The 18,339-nt window shown below is 41.1% G+C and overlaps 2 protein-coding genes across 4 annotated transcripts; both read right to left on the bottom strand.

Annotated features, from left to right (window-relative positions):
- Nucleotides 1-706: 706 nt before the first annotated feature.
- aqp9a (aquaporin 9a) lies at nt 707-5,223 on the bottom strand. Its single transcript, XM_029433978.1, has 6 exons — nt 5,122-5,223; nt 4,784-4,910; nt 3,686-3,823; nt 3,429-3,547; nt 2,313-2,530; nt 707-1,359 (listed from the first exon to the last, which is right to left on the bottom strand). Exons 1-6 carry the CDS (start codon nt 5,221-5,223, stop codon nt 1,155-1,157), a joined length of 909 nt encoding a protein of 302 aa, XP_029289838.1. The 3' UTR covers nt 707-1,154.
- A 302-nt stretch (nt 5,224-5,525) lies between these two features.
- LOC115009759 (cingulin-like protein 1) lies at nt 5,526-17,875 on the bottom strand. 3 transcript variants are annotated; one of them, XM_029433976.1, is made up of 19 exons: nt 17,784-17,875; nt 15,298-16,263; nt 15,129-15,223; nt 13,941-14,043; nt 13,735-13,830; nt 13,501-13,649; nt 12,091-12,232; nt 11,770-11,982; nt 11,479-11,685; nt 11,219-11,323; nt 10,683-10,835; nt 10,326-10,496; nt 9,904-10,056; nt 8,788-8,877; nt 7,352-7,435; nt 6,699-6,823; nt 6,323-6,431; nt 6,076-6,239; nt 5,526-5,970 (listed from the first exon to the last, which is right to left on the bottom strand). In XM_029433976.1, exons 2-19 carry the CDS (start codon nt 16,249-16,251, stop codon nt 5,892-5,894), a joined length of 3,192 nt encoding a protein of 1,063 aa, XP_029289836.1. In that variant the 5' UTR covers nt 16,252-16,263; nt 17,784-17,875; the 3' UTR covers nt 5,526-5,891. The 3 variants fall into 3 exon arrangements, with proteins under 3 accessions (XP_029289836.1, XP_029289837.1, XP_029289834.1); XM_029433977.1 differs by having other exon boundaries at nt 15,298-16,258; nt 17,784-17,800; XM_029433974.1 differs by lacking the exon at nt 17,784-17,875 and adding an exon at nt 17,678-17,694.
- Nucleotides 17,876-18,339: the final 464 nt, after the last annotated feature.

Raw genomic sequence — 18,339 nt, 5'->3', positions numbered from 1 at the left:
GATTGTACACTTTCAGTGAAGTAGGAAACATCTTGTGTCCAGCAGTTAAATCTCTGACATGAAAAAAATATTTACACATTCACAGCTTCTGGGTTCTTCAATGAGGGAGGAGAACATGTGCTTTCAGGAATTTTTAACCATCTTTTTTTGTGTAGCAGGATGACAAGAAGGCTCCCTTACACTTATAATTTGACTTATTAATGTGTCATGTATAACCACATTCCTTTTACATCTTTAACTCTCCAATCAGACGTCCCACTGTGACTCAGATCATCTATGTACAAGGACATTAACTAGAGTAATCAGCTCATACAGCACATATCTTACAGTATTATGCACTAAACTGACACTGAGATATGTAAACATCCCCTGAAATCATAATTAAAAACAAATGATCCATCTATTGTGTCTAATTATAGTCGATGGTGCTCAATCTAATAAATGTACTAGTCCGCTGGTGAGGTTTACTGCAAAGAATCATGTCTGCCGTTACTGTCCTCACTTAATCACACGAGCCTGCACAACAATATCAGGGACGTTTGAGGATATATGAAGTAATGGTGGAAATGCTGAGAAGGAAATTACATTAACTAACTGTCATCTTAACTGCAGTTTTCAGTGATAAATGTAGCAGAAGTGAAATATCTTTTATGAAATTGATATTTGTAGAAACTTTAATGTAGACAAAACGACACAGAGTAAAACACAGTTATTAATAAAGAACAGCAGGGAGGATTCCTCGTGGTTTGCGAAAGAAGAAAAATAATTATAAGTTAAAACAAAAAGAAAGTGGATATACAGAGAATATGATCTCAACCACTGAAGAAAACGAGGAGCAAACCTAAAAGGAGATTGGCAGGCATGTAAAACTATTAGTCGTAGAACTAATTGTTTCCAAGTGAATAAAGCCAAATGAAGGGTCTAATATCTATAATACAGTATTTACAACATATATGTGATAACAATCCGAAGCACACAGGACTGAGATTCTCATGTGTTTATGAAACATAAAACATAAAATGTTAAATTGCAAAGGAGACAGTCCAATGTGGACGCTGACAGAGGGAGCCTGCCCGTACAGGTGTGCTCTTCACCTGACTGACAGTAAAACAGCTGAATTTGACCATTTAGTCCTGGAAGTTAATGTCTTTTTTTTAGCTCATGGTGATCATCTCATATTTGTCCTTCATGCTGTCCTCCTCGTCCTCCTCTTCCTCCTCTTCTTCCTCCTCCTCATGGGGCTGCTCGGGCTCCTCGCGGGGGTGGTGCAGCTCAATGAGCAGGTAGTAGATGACGGCTGCGACCACGCCCCCCACCATGGGCCCCGCCACAGGAATCCACCACCAGTAGTCTCCAGTGCTGGAGGATAAAAAGATAGAAGTAAATACATCTCTGTCAGTCACACAGAGGCCATTGCAGGTCGGGTGCCTTCACCGGATCATTGACAAGCATCGACTGCATCTGTCGAGTGCATGTGACATTATGTAACTCTACGGTTCATGTCAACAGCTCCGTGTTTATCAGTTTACAAGACTACAGTTCATAAACTATGCATACATTCATCAATTGTCTACTGTAACAATCCCTCAAATGCATTATTGGACTAAATAAAGTTGTTAATTAAGATCAGATGCATTTCATTAAATCACTAATCACAGTAATATAAAACAAACATCCTGTGACAATTAAGCAGTAGCATCTCTTTGCGTTCATGATTCACAACATGCCATCTCTAATGTGTAGCTGGATTACATTTCATTAGTACACATCTAACATTTTATGCATACAATCCAAAAACTAACTCAAAAATAATTGAGTGAATATAAGTATAGGCCTATAGGTTAATACAGATGTACAGTATATATTCCATATTTTTGTATGATTCTCATTGTTCCTGGTTCTCTTTAATAACATTATCTCACATGGTGTTGCTCTAATTAATACATCTAACCAGTTTTTTGATGCCACATATAGTACAATTACCTGTATTTGATTCAACCCAGGTACATGAAATCACACATTAAACTTAACATTAGCACATCAAGAGTGAACTTAAAACATTCCTAAGTGTACGTGTGCGTGCGTGCGTGTGCGTGCGTGTGTGTGTGTGTACTCGTATGGTCGCACTCTTGTTTCTTGTACAGTGGGTTAAATGTGATAGTGCAGGAGTTTCTATATGATTGTGTTGATGTTTGAGGTTGTGTGTATGCTTGTATGCTACTGTATTCTTATACTTGTGTTGTTTATACTACCTATGTTCTTATGTTTATGCCTATATTTTCATATTTTCTCTTTGGGATGTAGACAGATACCTGAAGACCTCCATCCCCCATCCTGCTACAGCTGTGAACAGTCGGGGTCCCAGGTCTCTGGCGGGGTTCAGGGGGTAGCCACAGTTCAGCCCCATGGACACACCGATGGCCATGACGATCAGACCGATAGCCAGCGGCTCCACGCCTTTGGGAGCGCCGATGTTTTCACCATCAATAATTGCCAGAATACACAGCACCAGCATACCTGTCCCCATCACCTGCAGGAGTGGAACGTCATTCGTTTGGTCAACATAGAGTTTAACAGGGATCAACACAGTACGAGTAGTTTATGTAATTCTGCACATCTTGACTTAAGAGGTTTCTGTATAAGCTTTTTGTTTCCCACTTCTCCTGCACAGGTTTGTTTTTAAACTTCATGTATATCTTCATGTAGGTAAAGGAAAAGTCTGTATATACATGAATGTACATATTTCAAGTTTTATTAGTCAAATGTAGGTTAACACAGGTACAATGAAATGTGTTTGAGAGAGACAGCATGTCAGCTCTGCAGTCAAATAAGAAATGTAAAATATAAAAAAGAGTACTATATACAATTAAGTTAAAACAATAATAAAAAACAACATAGTGTATGTACATATATGACAAAGGGGGGTTGTATCTTTTATAGTAGAGTTAACCTGTATACGGGTCAGGCTGTATTTCCTTCTACCTGTGCATTGTGTAATATGTATTACTGTTTAAACTAGTTTACACTAATGGCTCAAATCAGGTTTGAACAGATATTAATGATGTAGTATTTAGTGAGCGCACCGCAGATACACAAACATTCAAAAGGAAACATTAACGTGAGCACAGTCACACTGATTAGACTTTCCCTCAGTGTTCACAGGATGTGGCTTTCAGCTGTTTTAAGCTGGTAGATGTGTTATTTTTGGATCGCTGCACCAACCAAAAAGGCGGAAAATGGTGTTAAGTATAGATTTGACCTTCGAGTGAATGCCAGGAAATTGGTCATTTGACCCAAAACTCAGACTCAACGGGGCAATCAATTTTGCATTAGTTATATTTGCCAGACTTTGCCCAATTTAAAGCCTGAATGGGAGCGGCGATGCACAATGGAGTGGAGGTCATTGGGTCACAGCGACCAGAGCTCACCTGATCGATGAAGCCGCCGAGGACTGACAGGTGTCTCGCAGGGTAGGAAGCAAAAATGTGACCTGTTGCATTGATGCCCGTCACTGACAGAATCCCACTGGTGAAGTCCATGAAGGCATCTGTGAGGAGGATAAATAGATAGTTGTAACTGTGCGCGGGCATACACTCATATCCTCACATTGATAAAGCTTTTGACTGTGAGCAACTGGTATGGTTTAACATGCATGTGTAAGGGAATAAAGTTCAGGTGTATTCACCATAGTATAATGCAAATACTGCAGCAGCTCCAGTAAAAGCACCAAGAAACTGAGCAATGACATAGAAGGGAAACTTCCAGATCTTCAGTTTGCCCAGAATCACCATGGCCAGAGAAACAGCAGGGTTCACATGGCCCCCTGGGACGGAAGACAAAGCAGAGAATAAAAGAGAGATGCAGCGGGTGGGGGGTGTCTGGCATGATATCCTCTCCATCATTAGTGAGGCCGTCACATTTACGAGGGGCAGCAGAAGGGGAGCAGCCCCCCGGGCGGTGCAGTGTTTTGTTATGTATGTTCACAAGCAAAGGAGCAGAATAATGGTCACATATTATTCAGCCTATAAGTAAAAAAAAAAAAAGGAGCATTATTATATTCCTTTATAATCAAGCTGTGCTCCAATCATGCCAGTTTTTAATTTTTTAAAACATATGTCATCCGTCAGTGATCTGTCTTCATGAATTCTGTTTGGTATAAAACTTAGAAGTAGCTGCGGCTCAGATGAGGCGAGCTGTCTCGTTTGGACCGAGTCTGGTGAACGTAGCATATGATCAATGTAGTTTGCAGGACATTTAGTGCCCAGGGTTATGTATGACCCCAGAGAGGCTGTGCACTACCACTAACAAATCAATGGACAGAAAGCTGGCACGTTCCTGTTGACACTGGAGCCGTGGAGGTGGCACATGGCTGCACAGGAAGTCATAAAGTTATATTATTACAGGCGGCAAGCCTCATGACTAACAATGTTTTTATTACAACACATACAGTATATGCGAGCAGTGTCAGGTTGTTTATATGTTCTGGCTCAGGTTTGTATTAACTATGAATTATTTTAATACAGTCTGTAGCGCTAAACAGCAGATTAAATGCAGGAGAAGCTGAATATGCAAACAACAAACTGTGTAATTAAAACTGATATTCTTCAGCAGAATTGAGAGGATGCCAATACACAGCCGGAACTGGATCCAAACAAAAATACCTTAACAATTGTTAATTTAATTGTCTTGCACTGCGCCCTGTGTGGTGGCTATTGTGAAATCTACTTGAGTGGAAATAAACAACCAGGTAGAAGTTCCTACATCCACATAAAACCACATTTACCTGACACTCCACCGGCCACGTACGCTGCCATCATCAGTCCTACAGAGAAGCCGATGTGGACGGTGAGAGGCTCACCCAGGGTGTTCCGACTGAGGACAGTCTGAGCGACTGAGCCACAGCCAAACAACTGAGACAGAAGAGAGGAAGAGAAGAGCAGATTGTCACTAACATCATAAAGGAACCAGAACATTTCTGCAGTCTGGAGCTCAACACTTAACTGGAATGAGCATATAAACAAGATCTCAGACTTCAAACAACTTCTAAAGCAAATTAATTGTGCATTAAATTACAATATTTGGATTTCTAACATAATTTTGATAATAGAAAATGCTACTTACAACCAAGACAAATGTCCCCAGGAATTCTGCCAGGAATTCCTTGAGTATTCCATGTTTGAGAGCACAGTGTTGCCTCATGCTTCTCTTCTCTTTTATTTCCATGCCTGTGCCAACTTCCGCTAAAACTGCCAGATGTCCAGCAGTGTGAACCTCTGGAGTTGTCAGATCTCCACCTCTACCCGACCACAGCCATTCAGCACAGACCATTGATCCATTTGTAAAACCATCACACTCTTCTCACCAGCCTTGTGAACACACAACGTTTCAATGTGTGATTTGTTTTGTATATCCATTAAATGAATCTTCAAATCTGATTTTCTTTGTTTGTGTGTGAAGCTGGATATACTTTTTTTTTTTTTTTTTTGTTCCTGGAGGTGTATAAACACGAGTAAAGGTTGAGAACGTATCTTACACACATTTATTCATTGGTTTAAGATTAGCAGTTTGCATGATATTACAGCATCACACAACAAAAAGGAATAACTTAGGGAACACATTAATCAATTTAAGTACAGGTACATAAGCAAATTTGTCAGTTGCATTTTGTATTTTGTCAGGTATTGTAGTTATACATTTTGCCACAAGAGGTCAGACTTGGCAAGGTGCCACACTATTCACAACTGGAAACATTATGAAACCAAACCTGAGTATGTTAATAGAATAATGTTGAGTTATGATATCAAGGAATTCTTCATAGTAGGTCCAACATTTCTTAATAATGTCCAGAAATTGTTGTTGGACAGCATTTCTCTTTTTTTATCACACGTCAGTCAATCAGATCCCAAGTCATCCAGGTCCTTCACGTCGTCCTCCACGACTTTAATGAGAGGAGGCGATTTCCTCTTACGTCTGTTTATGCCAAAAAACAAAATGACAGGAGTTAACGATCGACATGATTTAATGAAACACTGGATAGTAGACGCAGAAACTCGGTGGCAGAAGGTGAGTGGTCACCTCATCTCGTTCCGCAGTGAGCTCAGTTGGCCATTAAGCTGCTCGTTGGCCTCGATGTGCTCGTCCAGTTCTCTCTGTAGCTTCTTTTTAGCGTGTTCCAGACGCTCAATCTCCTCCTCCGCCTCATCCATCTGCCTCTTCGCCGTCTTCAGTCTCTGAGTCAGCTGCAGAGTTCACAAAAATAAGATAATGAGTCACAAGTCATGTCTGCATATCCTGACTACTTTTTTCTTTTGCAGTTGTCTACCTGGTCTCTCTGGCTCTGCAGGTTGATGTGTTCCTCGTCCGTCTGCATCTTCATCTCCTTCACCTTGCGCTCCAGCTTACGGTTCGTTTGTTGCAGGCTGTTGTTGTCTCTGAGAGCAAAAAGCACCAAGAGATCACTTCACTGCAGCAGCTTCCTGTAACTCAACACCTTCCTAGTGTGTTTCGGAGCAGAGATACTCACACACTTACAACCACAGGGAAAGTGAGATGAGTGCGTTCACTGCTCGACAGCTACTATAAAGTATCTGATGGAACCATTATCCAAAGTGTTATTCTGCGCTGGGAAATGCAAACTCTGTACACATTTATTTTTTGTTAAGAGCTTTAAGGTCATTATTTAATGTGCAGGCGCTCACCTCTCTTCTCCTTGCAACCTTTCCTCAAGTTCCTGGATGCGGCTGTTAAGTTTGGAGACGAGTGAGTCCTGGTTGGTCCTCTGCGATCCCTCCAGATGAGTCACTCTGCTCTTCAGGTCTTTATTCTAAAACAGAAGAATGTCATAAATTAGGCAAAATGTAAAGGTAACCTGGGGAGATTTCGACTACTAGTAGTGCTATGGAGCAATGTCAAAGAACAGGAGGATACACATGCATGCACACATGCATGCACACAAGCAGGCGGATGACGGGATACGCAGCTCAGCCAATGATTACACATCATTTCACTGATCTACAAGAAATACAGCATTGTACCAGAAAAAGGCAGTGAAGAAAACTGCTAGCAAATAAAAAATGGATGTAAACAATACAGGTTTCACAATTTCAAAACAATCGGCTTTGCAAATGTTTTATGACGAAGGAAATACATTCAACAAGAAAACCTCCTTTAGTAGGTTTACTCTAACAGGTAACAGCAGAGAGTAATGATGCTGGTTTATCTGCGCTGCTGAATGTCCTGCAGATCTGAGGCCAGGTGCACAGATGGTCGGATATTTGGTCTCTGATGGAGGAGGATCTCTGTTGTCAGTAAGTGGACTGAGAACAGGTTGCGTGGGGTCAGAGGTCAGTACCTGTCTCTCCAGGCTCATCTTGTCACACTCCAGATCCTGCTTGACTGATTTCTCCTGCATCAGCTCGCTCCTCATCTGATCCATCTGTTACACCGAGAGGGAAACGCAGTTATTAGCATTCAGCAGTGGTGGAAAGTAACTTAGTACATTTACTGTATTTAAGTACAATTTTGAGATAGCTGTACTTTCCTTGAGTTCTTCCACTGTATGCTACTTCTACCTCTACTCCACTACAGTACAGGGACATATTGTAGTTTTACTCCACTACATTTATATGACAGCTTTAGTTACTAAACAGATTAAGATTTTGCATAAAGAAAAATCAATTCAACACTTTCTCAGAGATTAAACCAGTGTTTCTGAAACCTTTTGGTCCTGTGACCTCTTACACAAAAGCCTAGCTGGAGATCAAGCAAAGACACATTTACCCTCCAAACCTCTCATGTGGCTTCATTTCAATAAGTGTTGAGACTTAAAGAGGTCAAAGTATACAATATTTCACAAGAAAAAGTTCATTTCAGAAGTTCAAAATATATACATACGTATATAGGCACGTATGTAATACAACATAAATATAAATACAAAATGCTACTTACACATTAATGCATCAGTATTAGTTATTTTAAACTATAATAATATGTCTTTTTCATGCAGGACTTTTACTTGAAATGAAGTATTTTCACATGTTATTGGTTCTTCCACCACTAGCATTTGGTTATTATATATATAACCTAAATGTTCAGTAAGGTAAGAAGAGTAAAACATGTGGGCACTGGACCACTAGCAAACTAAATATGCCAATTTATAATCATAGAGTTAAATATGTGCTTGCACTTGATATGTTCTGCCTTCCATATTGACTGAACACACATACTTTCTTAAAATGTGCAGCATCTGCTGACAAGCACTTTCAGGTTAAATTAAAGTTTCTGGCTTATTTCCTAAAATGAGAGGAAATGCTGTCTGGACTGAGCGGCCACATCAGATCTAAAGGCTCTCTCCTCTCTAATAACATCCAGAGGCCCAGTGAAGGGAGTGTGAATAGCTGCTCACAATAGTTTGCTGTTTTTTCTCTTTGCACTGTGTTTTGTGTCAATTAGTGTGCAACGCTTTCATCCCATGAATGGTGGCCTACTTCACGGGCGCACAGAGGACGTGAGGCTCATCAGAAGAAACATATATGAAGTCGGTGCGGTTCAGTCATGTTTCAGGGCTGTTACAAACTGAGTGTTAAGAAACAAACAAAAAGGTTGTGTGAGGGGAAATCTGATTATTCAGCCCTAAATCTGTTTATGATGAAAACAGTTGTAGGGCGGGTGCTCAAACTGAAGATGGGGCATTTGGTTGTTTTTGTTTTTTACAGTTGGGGAAATACAAAATACAAAATGAGAGCTTTGTGTAGAAAAAAAGCAAAAGCAGTGAAGGAGTGAACCTGCCTGCTCTTTGGTTTTGTCTAATCGTTCCATCAGGCGGTCAGCACTGGTGCGCTCATCATTAAGATCTTCTTCTAGTTGGCCGATACGTCCCTGAGAGGAGAGGAACACATGAAAAATGTGTCAAACCATCGTCAAGTTAATACATAATGCATTTCGCTGCAATGTTTACAAGTACAGAGGACATGATGAATCTATCCCTTGATGCTGCGGTTAGGAAAACTGAAGTAGATTTTTGAAAAAGGGTGTTGGGTAAATATTATATGAAGACATCTGTTGGCATAAACACAGTTCACTGCTGAACGGACGTGAGGGGGTGACGCTGGTAAACACAGAAAGAAGATTCCTGAGAACACCCAGACAGGTTTGATGACTTTGAACAGTAAACATGAGCGTCCTCGGTCGATACGCAGTGTCAACAGTGATCACACCGGGGTCACCGTGGGATGTTTTGTCATCAGCAAGACAAACAGTGCTGAGCTGTGAGATGTTGTTGCTATGGCAGCATCTTTATAGTTCACAGGATGCAAATACTGGCACCTGAAAGGATAAACACTTCAAAACATGTGATAAACTGAAGCATGTTGGACTGTGTGCTGTAATGAGGGTGAGTACACGTTCTAAATGAATGCTCCAGATGAATATAATCATATTATTATGTCAGGGGAAATTGCTGTTGTCATTTAAACACCTTATAACTCAACCTATGTTAAAGGTGTGACGAAAGGATGATATCTACTGTGATGTCAGAGACATGTTATTACATTTAGCCTGTCTGTCTGTCTATCTATCTGTCTATCTGTCTGCCTGTCTGTCTGTCTGTCTGTCTGTCTATCTGTCTATCTGTCTGTCTGTCTATCTATCTGTCTGTCTGTCTATCTGTCTATCTTCAGACAGCATCTTCAAAGGGCACATTACAGTTACTAGACATGATCAGCTGTGAACACAGTCGTATAAAGTCTTCTGTAGGGGGGGTTTCCAAAGTCGGGCTTGGAGAAAAGTCAAGGATATCTCTCTTTTAATCTGTCTCTTGCTCGTCCCCCAACATTATGGAAGTGCAATACTAAATTGCTGGAGGATCCCTTTCATTCCACAAGCTAAGGTTGCTGAGACGTTTACCTCCATGAGTTTGACCTGGCGGTCTCGCTCCCCCACTGTGGCTGTGTTCTTCTCCTCCAGCTCCTCCACCTTCTGCTCCAGCTGCCGGCCCCTCAGCTGGGCCTCCTGCTGCTCCCGGCGACACCGACGCAGATCCTCCTCTAGAGGAAGCAGCTGAACACATAACAGACCACAGAGCAACAAGCTGTGTTAGAAAGATAAGCTAACATGCAACGTCTGCTTTTAGGTAACGGGTCAGTCAGTCATTATAACACAAATACAGATTTATTCAAATCTGGTAACACATCTGCGACTACTTTTATATTTCTCTTTAATATCACACAAAAAAAATTCCTTTCCATGTTGACGTTTCATTGTATTTTAGTGGTGACTCAGACAGTTGAACCCACATGCTGATGATTCAGAGACAATAAGTACCACACCTCTTCCTGAAGTTTTTTGGCTGCCTGTCGGGATTTCTCCAGCTCTGCTCCCTTTTCCTGCAGCTGTCTCCGCAGCTCGTCCAACTCCCTCTGATTCTTCTCTCTGGCCTCATCGACCTGGTTCTGAAGTATATCTGTAGACGCCTCGCAGTCCTCCATAATGCTATTCATCTGAGATAAACAAAGAGCTTTAACAGTGAGGTGAGATAAGTGGACCTCTTTGGGTATATGGCCGTAGGACATAATGCGTCTTATCCAAGCACAGCTTTTACTGCTGATGTCATGGAGCTTCAAAGTTAAGATAACAGTTTTCCAGGTCTTATTTGGTCCAATAAATACTCCAGGTCCACCGCTCACCTTCCTCTGCAGATGCTCCACATTCCTGTCCTGCAGCCTTCTCTCATCTTCTAGCTCAGTTTTTGTCTTCCACAGCTCCTCTATTTGTTTCCTCTCCTCCTTGAGCTTCTCCTTCAGGTCCCTGTGGTCATGATTTAGTTTGGTCATCTTACTCTGTGGAGAAAAAACAAAAGGAAACCGGATGACTTTGAGTTTCCAACCATGGCTAAAATGGCAGTTCACAGTGTAGAGACACAGGAAGCATGTGAGGAGAGAGGGAATGGCATGTAGGGAAAGGATGTTGCAGTTAAATGGTTTGCATCTTAGACAACTGTATCCTTTATTTAACCGGGTAAAAGTATTATTGAGAACACAATACAAACGGACAAATACATCTTTCACACACAAATGAACGAGCACAATATCCAGTTAATATGCAAAATAACATTCACAATGCATAAAACCGTTATAATTCTTTTAACGATTTCAGTAACAAACGTAAGCCACCACAATGCCACCACGCTGTTTCTCCAAAGCTAACAGCAACCTCTCTTTACCTGCACGTCTTCCAAGCGAGTGAGCAGCGACTGGTTAGACAGACACATCTCCTCCTCGTTCCTCCTCACATCGTTCAGCGCTTCCTCAACCTGCTGCTTTTCCCTCTGGGGATCAAGGAAAACATAGGGACGTACATGGAAAATGGCAGATTAGATCACATCGGTAAGATAAATGTTGATTAAAAAAACAGATAGAAACAAAAAAAAAGTTCATCTCTAATAGTAAATCTTATATTTTGTGTCTCCATAAAGTGTCCCACCTCCAGCTGCTTTGCTCTTTGCTCCAGCAGCCTCTCTGTGCTTTTTGACTCCTGGATTGCCTGACTCAGCTGATCCATCTTGTTGTTCAGCTCCTGCACCTTTCCTCTCAGCTGATCTCTGTCCTGGCCCAGCTCCCTCAACTGCACCTCAGCTACTCCTCTCTCCTCCTCTGCTTCGACCTTCATTTGACCCAGCTGAGTACTGCTCTGTGACACAGGATAAAATAATAAATGATGAAACTGTGCTTCAACCTTTTGGAAATAAAGATAAAAAGTAGAAATGCATGTTACCTCTTTAGTCAGTTCTAAATTCCTGAGCAGCTTTTCAAGCTCGTTTTCATATTCATCCCTCAGAGCAGCCATGTATGTATCATGAGTCTCCACCTCCTCTTTGAGTGCCCCCTTCAGCGCGCTGAGCTCCCTCTCCCTGTGGTGCAGCACCTCCTCGTGCTCCTCCTTCACCTGTAGCATCTCCTGAAAATCCATGCGCAGCTGCGCCATTTCCTGACAGACATCCATCAAAATAAATTGTCACTACCTCGAGTCCAGGGAAGTAGCTTTACAGCTGCTTTTGATTTGCGAGGTGGATATCCTACATGTGGTTTCATTTACCTCCAGAAGGACTTCTTTCTCTGTGTTTATCTCCTCGGCCTTCTTGGCTTGGTCCAGCTCATCGTGCATCTCAGAGAGCTGCTGCTGAAGGTCTTTCATCTCCGTCTTAGATCTCTCTCTCTCTGCCTTCATGTGAGTCAGCCTGAAAACATACACAAATATGCAGGAAAGACAGATATAAGACAGATTTTAGTTCCATATTAAGATCAAGAAAAGAAGCCTGCATACCGGGCTTTTAAGTTTTAGAGAGGTGCTAGATAGAACTAGATAACAAAGTATATCTGCACACTTAATCCAAATGGTATTTGATGCTGCTTTCGGTCAAATGACCTTCATCAGATCATACGTCACAGTTCACTTGAAGAGGTTTTCAAAGTGTGAGGCGGGCCGCCCCGGGGGGCTTCAAACAGCCTCAGGGGAGGCTTCGAAGTGAAAAGATTTTACATTAGATATCAAAAGAAGATCACATAGCATGGACTAAATGTGTGTGATTTAGTTAAAGAGATAGTTCAGAGATACTGTAGTTTGGGGGAATGTTACTGTTCCCACTTTCTAGGAGTCAGAAACTAATAAATGTCTTAGGACAAACCTTTTTTTAAATGTATTTCGTGTAGTCTGAAGTTATGTTAAACAGCAATGTCAGGCTATTTTGGCTCAATTGTTGGGTGTCTATGGGATCAAATAACATAATCATGATCCCATAGGCATCCAAGAATTGAAGTAAAATAAAGCAAGTAAACTAAGGGGGGGTAAGGGGCCGCCTTTTTCAAAGCTTTGTCTGAGGGAAGGCCCGCAGTCTCAGACTTTGAAACCCCCCGCCTTAGAGTATTAGCAGAAGCTTAGTTAAAGAAAGTGGAACATAGCATTGAGGTTTTCTATCTAGTCTTCAAAACGGTTTCTTTTACTAGCCATGGATACATCAAAATAAGTTTTGATACACTTTCTTTTGCAACAGTAGAATTATTAGGAAAAGTTCGACATTGTGGGGAATACGTTTTTTCTCTTTCTTGCCGAAAGTTAGATGAGAAGATCGATACCAGTCTCACTTCTGCACGATAAATATGAAGCTACAGCCAGCAGCGGCTTAGCTTAGCTTAGCTTAGCATAAAGACTGGAAACATGGGGAAACAGCTAGTCTGGCTCTTTCCAACAATAACAACATGCACCTAACACCACATCTAAAGCTGAGTAACCTACATGTTATATCTCATTTGATTAACTCATACAAAAAACCTGTGCGGGACTATTTCCTGGCCGGGTGCAGTGACTTCCAGAAGCCAAGAAACAGCTAGCCAAATAGTAGCTGTTTCCAGTCTTCATTTTTTTAATTAAAAGAATTCTCTATGGCAGTCCTAATTTAGTTGTTAAGATTTGTATATTTTAACATAGCACAGTTTTCATTGTTCTTACTCCTGTGTGGTAGACTGAAGTTCGGCCTCGATCTTTGCCAGTCGTTTGCTGAGTTTGCAGAGCTCCTCCTGACTTTTAGCCAACTCTTCCTGAAGTTTCTTCTTCTCTGTTCTGGCCTTTTCACAAGCCTTGGCCAGAGTCTTTTCATTCTGCACAACACAACAACAATATTAGTCACAGGAATAGGAAGTGAGTGTTTTAGAGGTGAATCGGCAGGATGGGAAAGCACTACACCTTAATCTCTGTTTCCAGTTGTTGCTTTAAGTCAGACAATTCTTTCTCCAGCGCTGCCTGTTTCTCTTGCAAAAACTTTACCTCAACTGCATAGTCCTACATATGTGGAAAAGGAGACGCCCAACATCATCGTTAGTTTCAGACAAAGAATTTAAATCATGCTAAACAGTGATCAACACTGCCAAACATGTCATCACAACACACACTTTCTCCCCCTCCACATTTTCAGCAGACTTCCACTTGATCTTGTTGACCTTTTCAAGCAGCTGGTGGACTTTCTTCTGAGTGGTGGAGTCATCATCAGTCGTCCTGAGGAGCAAGAACACTGTTTCACAAACGCTTTAACAGTAAATGTGTCAGCTAAACAAAGAAAGAAAGTGAAAGAAAATGTGAAAGTCTTTTCAGTCAACCTGCCACATCGTTTTTTAAATTAACTGTAATGTTTTTTTAAACAATCGCTCTACTTCTGCACATATTTTAAAAAGCCGCTGATGAATTGTAAAAACTTTCCAAGTGAAGAAGTTATTTTATCAGTGGAAACAAGTACATGCTCTGCATTCCTGTCCGCTGTGTGAGCACACACAGCTGGAGCAGAAGCCCCTTATCAGACTACACTATATGATCACAAACACAAGCTAATCACCGAAAGAGACAGTGTTAAAGAAAACTATTTTCAACACAAACTCATATATTGAGCTGTTCTAAAGGAATAATTCGACATTTTGTTATTTACGCTTATTCGCTTTCTTACCGAGAGTTAGATGAGAAGACCACCCTCTGATCTGTATGATAAATATTAAGCTACAACCGGTTAGCTTAGCATAAAGGCTTGACACAGGGAAACAGCTAGCTTGGCTCTGTCCAAAGGTTGTAAAACTACCAGCACATCAAACTATTCTAACTATTATATCTCCTTTGTTTGAATCCAGATAGTTACTTTGCTCTGCAGAAATATCTCAGAACATAATCCCTTGTAAAACACAACTTGTAATTTTCTAAATCCTTTTTCGTTTTTTGTACAAATTAAACAAAGGGAATTGAATGTGTCAACTATTGAGTTTTAGAGGTCTTGGTAGGTGAATTTTGTAACTCTAGTCTTTTAAAAATATAATTCTATTGCATTTTTATTTAATTAATCTTTCTGTTAAATTGTTTTGTTAAATGTTGCACTAATACATTGCTTTGCCTTGTGTAAAGCACTTTCAATTGCCTCTGTGTTTAAAAGGTGCAATACAAATAAAGTTGTGTTGATTTTATGCTAAGCTAAACTAGCTGCTGGCTGTAGCTTCATATTTTAGGTACACACATGAGAGTGGTATCAAAGCAAATAACCATGTTTCCAAAAAAAGTCAAACAATTAGAACTAAAAGTGTTCAGTGTTGAGCGACGCTTACCCATCCTTTAGGTAAGTGAAGAGGATTTGTTTTGCTGCGTCCTCCGGTGGGTCTACTGAGAGCTCTTGCTGTCCTTTCAGAAGATCAGGAGTGACCTGGTTAGGGAATATACAGCAAATAAATACACTCTTTTCAAATGACAACTGTGCCCTGGCACTAATCTCTTCACCTGTGCATCTCTTTCATCAGAGTTATCCGTCGGGTCACTACATGATCTGGGGATTGAGGGTTTCTCTGCTCTGTGAAGTAATCTTGAAGCATGTGGAGACATCGTCTCTTTTCCATGATATTCTTTAAGCATTGTGCTGGGCTTGTTCTCCTCCCTTGCCAAAGAGGCTTCTCCGCCGAGGAGTCTCGCCCTGGCTGACCCCGGAGGATATATCCCACCTGGGGTCTCGCCCCTGACGCCCTTCAGAGATGAAGCTCTGCTGGTGAAAGAGGAGGAGGACGAGGAGTCTGAGTTTCGACCGCTGTCCACGCTGCGTGACCTTCGACACTGCTCTGGGTCCAACCTGTTCCTCGGGCCTCCCCTTCCCCTCCGCTGGTTGCTGTTGAACCGGCTTATTAAGTTCCCAACAGATATGAAGGACTCTGTTTCCACTGAGTTTGGGGACCTTGCAGGAACTTGTCTACCTGAGGGAGGTGTCATATCACTTTGGTCTCCCACTGGGGCCTCAGCAGGAAGAGGGATCCTGGGTTTGTTCACAGTCTCAGGAAGAGGGCCGGTGTTTAGCTGTCCAGGTCGAGCAACTGACGCTGTTGAAGGAAGGACTACGTTTAGGTCATTACTTTCAGGGTCATAAGGTCTCAGAATCTCCGGGTGTTTCTGATAATGAAACGCGGAGGAGGTTTCAGTCTTTTGTAACTCAGAGGGAGAGCGTCTTTCATCCACAGACCTCCTCGTCATTCCAGGGTTGTACCCCGCCTGGTGAGTGATGATGGAGACGTCCCGGTGGATCTCCTGGCCAGAGCTGTTCAGTACCACGTAGGGTTGACCTTTAATCCCTTGTATCTGCACCCTGACACCAAACAAGTTGTCCTGGCTGCCTCTGGGACTCTGCTGCTGCGTGTAGCTCCTCTGTATCCTGACGTCCGGAGAGCCGCTCAGCCTGTGAGACGCCATCGTAACTCTGAACTGGTGAAAAAACAAGCCAGCATGTTAAAAAATGACACTGAAGCAGACTGACCCTGCATGGGAATTGGAGACAGATGCATCAGGTTGGTCAAGCTGAGATTGGTGTTTACACAACATTGGAGCAGGGTCAGAGCCTCACAATGACACACATCCAGGGAGATCCTCACACAGCTGCACTCAGGCGATATGAAGAATAAATGGACAGGGACAAGAGCCTGATATTGCTGTGCAATGAAAACAGCTCCTTCTGTGTGCTTACGACAGAGTACTATTGTACAACTGCATGACGACTACAACTGGCCGGGGTCTCTGAGGTGTCGTCACCCACTTCATGCTATGACACTTGAGGAAAATGTTTGCCAACAAATATGTTACTGTGAGGCTGAAACACAAGAACACAGGAGGTGTTGTGCAGCAGACAAAACACTCAGGAGCACCATCCTCAGTAGATCGCTTTAATCAATAACACAACAGCTCATTTATAAAATAAAATAAAAGTCATAATATTGGTACCACTATCTAATGACGCACCCTGTATAAATGGTTCTATAATTGCTTTAATAATGTTAATACATGATTCGCAAATGCTTTATATTTCGGTTAAGAGACATTAACAAGAACAACTTTTGGGTTGCCAGGTGGTGTTAAATCCTCCTCCAGCATGACCCCTGCTTTGTCTTTGTAGCAAACTATTAAAAAAGAAAGAAAGTCAGAAAGTCCCCTAAAATGGACTCTTTGATCACCAAACTTAATTTGTTACCAACTTCAAGTTATTAACATTGGCTATTTAACAATAACAGTCGTACAGTCAATTTAAGACTAAGGCTAACTAAGTGGCGTGCGCAGGATGAGGATGTTGTACAACCTGGCAACCCGAATAATATTCTGAATAATGGATTTAATCTGTTCCATGAAACATTAGTAAATTATCTGTAAACCATTGATAAAGACACAATTACATCTTATGAATCCTTTATGAAGTGTACTTTATTAAAAAAAAGATACATATTTTCTATTTGTAAAATGTAAAATATTTGTCCAAATCAAGTTCCTATGCATTTGTCCAATATATGAATATAATAATAATAATTATTATTATTGTTAATATTAATGTATGTTTTGCCATTACACTTTTTAACTTATTCGTTAAACTAAACATGTAAAATTCAAGTTTCACTGTTTATGAGTGAACCTCATTACAGGCTGTGAAAATGTACTGCGTTTATCCGGTTTAACTTGATTAACTTTATTTCACACTTTTAACAGTAAAGTCTACAGTTTGCGATGGCTTAAACAGACACATTAAATTAGGGAACATCGAAGGAACATCAATCAAAACGTGGAGTCACAAAATACTGGAGCTTTATACTGACAGATACTATAAAGTGGGCTACATTAGGATCCCTAAACTCACCATTGAGCCCCGCAGACACACCCTAAAGTTGCTGTAGAAGCAATATCGTGTCGTTATTTTTAAGGAAACATGCGTAATAAAGACATCGATCTGAGCTGAAACTTACCCGCTGAGTGTCCCGTCTGAGTGTTGATCAGAGTCCTCCTCCTCTGTCCGATCACTGTCCCTGCCTCCGCCCGGACACGATCACTGTGTCCCGCTCAGAGAGGCGTTCACTGCCTGCTCTGTGTCAGATTCAAACCATATGTGCTTAATATGATGAAATATATGAATGTATAGGAAACTAATAATGATTATACCAATAGGACAATTTATCACTTTGTAATATCCTAAATTAACGCATTTCGTTTAATACTCTATTATGGCCACCTTTTAGGGTCATTTTAGGCATATGTATAAAAAAATAAAAAATAAAAAGAAGCATGTAGGCCTATTTCTTTTTTCATTGAAATGTCTGAAGATTTGGAAATTAAACGTTTTAATTGATTGTTTAATGCCACGTTTTGGTATTTATGTCACAATAATGTAATGTTGAGCCAAAATATCTTCATTTTGTGGACTTTTCCAAGCAAATATTGAAATATGTGATTGTTTGTGATTAAATCGACATATATACGTATGTATTTCTTCAACCCTCAAGTCTCCATGCCACCCTCTCTGCC

This window comes from Cottoperca gobio, chromosome 6, assembly GCF_900634415.1.
Source record: "Cottoperca gobio chromosome 6, fCotGob3.1, whole genome shotgun sequence".
Lineage (NCBI taxonomy): Eukaryota > Metazoa > Chordata > Actinopteri > Perciformes > Bovichtidae > Cottoperca > Cottoperca gobio.
Note: the sequence above shows the minus strand (reverse complement) of the source record. Positions and strands in the feature narration are given on the sequence as shown.